The sequence below is a fragment of the Rousettus aegyptiacus genome, unplaced genomic scaffold (assembly GCF_014176215.1).
Source record: "Rousettus aegyptiacus isolate mRouAeg1 unplaced genomic scaffold, mRouAeg1.p scaffold_m13_p_15, whole genome shotgun sequence".
NCBI lineage: Eukaryota > Metazoa > Chordata > Mammalia > Chiroptera > Pteropodidae > Rousettus > Rousettus aegyptiacus.
In genome coordinates this window covers 55,923,931-55,930,399 of record NW_023416290.1, presented here as the reverse complement: position 1 = coordinate 55,930,399, position 6,469 = coordinate 55,923,931, and the positions used below count along the sequence as shown (strand labels likewise).

At 39.8% G+C, this 6,469-nt stretch overlaps 1 protein-coding gene across 5 annotated transcripts in view; it reads right to left on the bottom strand.

Annotated features, from left to right (window-relative positions):
- Window positions 1-980: 980 nt before the first annotated feature.
- The window catches only part of PHF20L1 (PHD finger protein 20 like 1), a 63,332-nt gene continuing 57,843 nt past the window's right edge, over window positions 981-6,469 (bottom strand). For all 5 annotated transcript variants that reach the window (XM_036233046.1, XM_016145641.2, XM_016145645.2 and 2 more), the window contains 3 exons: window positions 5,523-5,886; window positions 4,417-4,579; window positions 981-3,016 (listed from right to left, as the gene is read on the bottom strand). In XM_036233046.1, the coding sequence (XP_036088939.1) occupies window positions 2,874-3,016; window positions 4,417-4,579; window positions 5,523-5,886 (670 nt within the window). In that variant the 3' untranslated portion in view covers window positions 981-2,873. The remainder of the gene's footprint in view (window positions 3,017-4,416; window positions 4,580-5,522; window positions 5,887-6,469) is intronic.

The window sequence follows — 6,469 nt, the reverse complement described above, 5'->3', positions numbered from 1 at the left end:
CTCGTAGGGTCACATTACTAGTGGAGAGAGGGAGGCTGGCACGGGACCCTGGCGCTTGGAGGGGAAATGGGGTGCTTTTTGATGTGTGGCACACGAACATCGGAAACAGGTCAGTGGAAATGAGCCTTAGGAAAAGGGGCTTTACCTGAAATTACGAGAATAACCAAGTTCCCTGAAAAAAAGAGGGCATAACACCTCAGTTTGAAAAGAATGTCATTAGGACCATGCACAAGCATGAGGAAGGACACAGCACATTTATCAGCAACAGGCTGAGTCTGGTCGCTCCCCGCTGATGCTCATTCTAGTCTGTTTGGGCAACAACGAGGAGTCACCTTTTCGAGAAATACCCTCTTCTAGTTTACTGTTTTTATTTAAATATATATACTTCTCAACTAAGTGGAAAGAAAATCACCTCATCTGAAGCCTTGCACAACAGACTTCTCAAAAAACAATTCATTCTCCTAAATAAGGAATGTTCAGCCCACTAGTTGCTAAAAGGCTTCAATCGATAATACATTCTATATTAAATGAACATGTATAAATAATTTGACACGGATTTACTTTAAAAATGTAAATTTAAAAATTCCATCTTCTAATTCATATACACAGAAACAGAGCAAAAATTTTAGCAATCTAACTATTAATGGAACTTCCAGTTTGCTGGCTGCCAACAAGTGACCTAATTTGAAGATACTATGAACATACACACACACACACACACACACACACACACTCATTTAACCACGGCCACAGGGATTGAGACGACAGTTGCTGGGTACAAACGGCCTTCTGTGTGTGTGGCAACCACACTCCTTCTAGATTAAGGAGGCTATCTGCTCCATTTCTGAAAAGAAGATATAAATTCAACGTCTAGAATTTAACCACAATAGGGAAAAGATTAGAGCTATTATTTTTGAACACAAAAGATATAGTATCGATCTTGAAACACAGACATTAGCAAATTTACTCCACACATGGAATAGAGACACTATTCACTTTAATATGCAAATGTCAGCATCACCCCAAAATATCACCCTGCTAAAGCTTTCCACTTTTCGGTGAGAACTTGGACAAAGTTAATGTATCGTAAGCAAAAACACAGAACCGTATTCTCTGTTGGGTGATCTTTGGCACATCTGTCAAGCTGGAAAATCTTAAAAGGCAAGAAAAATTCCTAATGACCGTTTTGCACATTCTTTTAATCATCTTTACATCAAAATATAAGGCCGCAAAAAGGCAAGCTGAAATTTTAAGATATGTGGAATAGTTTTAATAAAGAGTTTTACATACAGTACCTTACATATAGAACAGTGTTTGCAAATTTAAATAATCTGAATGTACAGTGGCATGTATTCTTATCAAAGATAAATTCAAGTTTACTGTCTATCAGTTCTAAAATGCATTTATACAGACTGTTAGAACTGATAAACAGAATGAGGCATAAAATATTCAAGTGTTATATGTCATCAAAGAGCCTCCTCTTAACAGTCTTTTTCCCCCCTTTTTAAAAAAGTTTCGAAACCTGTACATACATTTTTAATTTTAAAAACAGTCTGTTAAAAGGTAACATTTCATGTTAACCACCAATTCTTAAGAGGCTATCGTAATAAAACTAGATATGTGTAGATATAAATATGTGTAGGCTATGTACATATGTACGTCGAGTGTTTGTTTCGAACAAGCATCCACGCTCACGCAGCCCGCGCACGCGGCCCGGGGCGCACGCGGCTCACAGGGCACTGCAGACAGGAGGGCCTGGGCTTGGAATCCAGCAAGAGCTAACACAGCAACTTAGTTGCCTTTGGTTTCAGGAACTTGTCCATTTGTGATCGAAGCAAAACGTTTTGAGTGTGCATGTATTTTTTAAAAAATAAAATTCATCTTCAGAAATGAAGGTTTTTCCAGTATGCTACTACCAAGTTTAAAATCCACAGCCACAGATTATTTCGATAGTTTTGTCACTCCTCATCCCGGCTGAGGTTATTTACAGTTTTTTCTGAAGGCAAACACCGGGCATACTCAGGATCGGCCGATATGCCGAAGCCTGAAGATTGCAACACGACCACATACGTCACGTATGTAGTACACGTGACAAATGCATCTCTGACGGACTGACGGCATTACGTGAACTGGGGCGAGAGGGCCCCCGCGTGTTTAAAATTCTCTTCCCAGCAGAATCATCGTTTGGCACACTGACCTTTCTGCAACCCATTTTGTCTTCAATGAGCTTAATGCCTACAATAAACTCCAATTATTTGGTGTTTGTTTTTTTAAATATATCACAATGAAGAATTCCACATTTGTTTTCCCCAGAAGTGAGACTTCTGCGGTCAGTACGATGACTAAGGACATTCATTACGTAAGACACAGCTCATGATCCTGTACAAGTGGAAACACCCTGAACTTCCATGCAGCTGGGTCGACTGCGGAGAAGACCGTTTGTATAGCAATCGCATAGAACTCTCCAGAGTTTAGATTTCCTGCACGTTTTGTTTTTGGCCAGATGCTGGTTTATAAATGTGGACCTTCCTACTAAAACTAGATAAATACACCATATTTCTCTCTACAGGTATCTCGAGCTTCATAAAACCAACTGTTCAGAACTCCTGCCTTAGTACAGATCGCATCTGCCTCCGCTGACCCTTGGCACACTGCGCATTATCGTTTGCAGCTTGCTCACAGATGTTTTTCACATTAGCCTCCTCGGTTAAGTTGTTCATTCTCCTTTTCAAGGTGCCATCCTACTGATGTTACAAATCAATAAATTACCAGAGATCACTAAGCTTTTTAACTATCCACTTAGCAGTCCTGTGGATCATGAAAATTATCAGGCCGAAGAGAGCCACCTTCTTTCCCGTGGGTTGTCATGGTTGTCATACGGAGCAAAGAGTTGCTATCTGTTGGACTTTGCCCATGTCAATCAGAAGCTGTTTGATGTGGCGTTTCAGTTGGGGCAGTCTTGTGAGAGGGTCAGGTGGCTCCAGCTCCCCTGTGAAATCAAGCCAGCTTTCCAGAACTAAACGAGAGAAGAGAACAAACAAATTTAAATGGAAACAAAATGGTATGATCAGAAGGTCGGAGGGAGAGAGTTCACTTCCCTTTCTCTTGAAGGCCGATATACACGAGCCATTCCCGAGAGGTTTAGCACCCTTTCTGTCTCATCCCACAAGAACTCTAGCCCTTCTGGTAACCTTATTCTGCTGTTTTTTTAGACCGCTGTTTTCCTTTATGTGTGTGAACTAACTTCCTTTTGAATGTCTCCCTCTAGTCTCTTCTGGAATAGGAAACAACAGTTCCCTGTGCCTGCTCAAGAGTTCTATTAATTTAGAATTAAACTGTCTCCATTTTCAATGAAACTTAGCTATTGTTACCATTTTTATTTTTTAATCCAGAAGTTCGTTTTTAATAAAGAAAAGGAGGTAGCAATTTCTCAGTGTCGTTTTCGATTCTACTATTTTATCATTACTTTTTTAAAAAAAACAAGCATATCAGAAGTCTAGGCAGATTGCAATTAATTTGCATTCTACATTTATTAATATTAATATGAAATAGTGTCAAGTTGCATTTTTTTCTTCACAAATCTACTCAAAATATTAAACTAACTCTACAGTTAGCTTATGACCAAATGGAAGACGCTTCTGAAAAGGGTTTCTAGTTCCTCTTTTTTTTGGGGGGTGGGGGGTAGGGCAAAGCAGTAGAAGCTCTAACTCAGCACAGGGTACAGGCATCGCACCGTTTTGCAAATTAAATAAAAGGGTGGGGGTGGGAAATACAATCTATGAGGTTAGGAGGAAAAGGAGTCAGAACACACAGGGAAAGCACTAGGTTTGGGTATTTAATGTAGGTTATTCTATTTTCTCAATTATAAAATGGGCAGAATATCTTCCCTGTCTACTCCGCGGGGCTCCCGTGTGATCAAGTTGAAAATACATTAAAAAGTATGTATTTGAAAATGTGTACGCAAACCTAAGGTTTACTGACTTAACCTTACAGGGGTTTTTGGTGTTGTCAATTTCACCTAACAAATAGTGACCAAAGTAAAAACGGATTCAAAATGCTATCCCCATATTTCTAATATGCTCAAATCCTTCTGCAGAACTCCAAAAACATCGTCCGGTGCAACCGATAAATATCCCGTCTGTGCTCTGTGTTGAGCCTGGCGGATGGGCAGCATCTAATAAATATCCACCTTAAGAGAACCTCAGATAACATGCAGGCCCGCTGCCCGGAGGGCGACAGGTCCCCCTGCCAGCCGTGCCGCATTCGTCCACGCGAAGCGAGGCGCGGGGCTCCAACGGCGTCGTGAGCGCCTGCACTTTCCATCCCATAATTTAAAAAACCTTAAATAGCCTCTTCGTAGTAATGAACGCGCTGGACACTCTACAGCAGCGGTACTTTACACCCTTCTGCAATTACCGTCGACTTCTTTCTCTATTAGGTCCATCCTGCTGGCGACCTCATTCTGCACGTTCTCTATGTGCGTGAGCAGGTTGAGCTGCCACTGAAGATGCGAGTCTCCTGGGTCTGCAGCGCTCTTTCTATCATTACAAGCAAACGCGGTGTTCTTTTCAGCTGGCTTCTTCTCCAAAAGACCATGGGAAAAGACGAAGAGTTGGATGAAATATACCATCATAAAGAAAAAGATATATTTAAAAAACCCCATCACCCGCAAGGCTCAGTTAACTCCCACCTGACTCCTAGAATGTTCTGAAGTCTAGCGCATAATCAAATTGCATCTGATGGTCCTTAAAAGCAGACATGCCTGCTGTGCCCCTCCCAATGCCTAGCAGCACAGGGCAGCACAGGATCAAAGGCAGTGACTAAAATGTGCTAAATAAATGAAGTCACTAATGAAATTCTATAATTAGAATGCCCAGCTAATTCAGACTGACTGACCTCTTTCTCAATTAATCTAAACTGGTGACGTAAGTAGAGGGAAGGCAAAAAGCAACGATGGAAAACTCAAGTTGGCAGAGATCAGTATAAAGTGCAATTACCTGTAGACTGAACTTTACTGACGCAGTTAAATCAGTGAGGTGAGAGGAGGCTGAAAATATTTTAAAAACTTAAGACGTGCAAACTGCTTAATGCACACATGCCAAATGTGAACTTAGGAATAACCCATTTCATAAAAGGGATATTAATTTGACAATACAATTTATCACAAGTTTTATGAAATACAAGCTCCCCAAATTCGGTCAAGTATTTTTAGTGACTACCTGATAAAGGAAGCCAGAAAAATAAAGAACTAACTTCACAGTGGCAGCGCTAACTGAAATTTAACTAAAACAAACAAACAAAAATAAAAGCTTCCTGATTTACTATGCTGCTGAATTAGGGAATAACTAAACGTCCAAATGGCCAAGGTTTTCTTGTAGAGAAAGTGAAAAATGTTTTTACACTCACAAGGTACTCATGAACTTGGAAAACATAAGTAAAATCTGGGAATTTGGTATGCCAAATTTTCTTCTGTTGGTCTATCGTATTTTCCAAGCAAAGACAAATGAAGTAGTTAGTTATACCTTTTCAGGCATTCCATCTTCTTTGACTGAGTATTGTAAACGGCTTTTCTCCCTCATGTGGAATTCTTGCTCTTCTTCAAAGCTACTAATGTCATCGTCTGAGCTCCCAGGGTCTGCATGAGGTCTGCGGTCTTGACCAAAACTCTGTGGCTTTTGGTAACTGTGCTCACTTGTTATGTAAGTTCCTTCCATTTTCAGGGGCAGACGAGGTGGTTCTTTATGGTTTTGTACATGATACTTCTTTTCTTCTTGATTAACTGTATCTTGCACTGTTATTTTTTTCTCTACCCCTGCAATTACTTGATCTTGGTCTTTTCGCTTGCCAGAACAAGCCCAGAGATGAAGGTCAGGATGATGTTTATTCCTTAAACAAAGTTGGAGAAATCGCAATTAAAAAAAAAAAAAAATCCAGCAACAAGTTTAAAAAATTTCAGGGATAAATTTCAGAATATAAAATTATACAGCTAACCCTCAGTTATTCCTGCCTTTGTATTCTGAGTGTACCTGACTTAGCCGACAGACCCCCAACTCTCAAGTGAAGACCTAGATCATCATCGAGGGACCGGATTAGGAGGTCAGAAACTCAAGGCTAAAGCAAAGATATTCTTTAGGTTAATTTGCCTCCGCATTTCACCCAAAATTTGAATTCTCACAATTTAATAGAAATATTACTCACTGGGAAAAGAAATAATGAGTTTAATTCTGCTGACAGTTTTTATCATTTGACAGATGCACATCTTATTCTAATGATTTTTCATTATAATTTTTTAAATTATGATATGAAAAATGTGAGCACATTTTAAAATCCTTAATCAAAAAGTGATACCTGTGCATGACAAAAAGTTCAGATTATAAATGTGTCAAAGGAAAAGTCTTCCTGCCATGGCAATCGTAAGTGACTGCGGCGTGATCTCCCAGACTTTTTCTACACACATACAGTGCTTTGT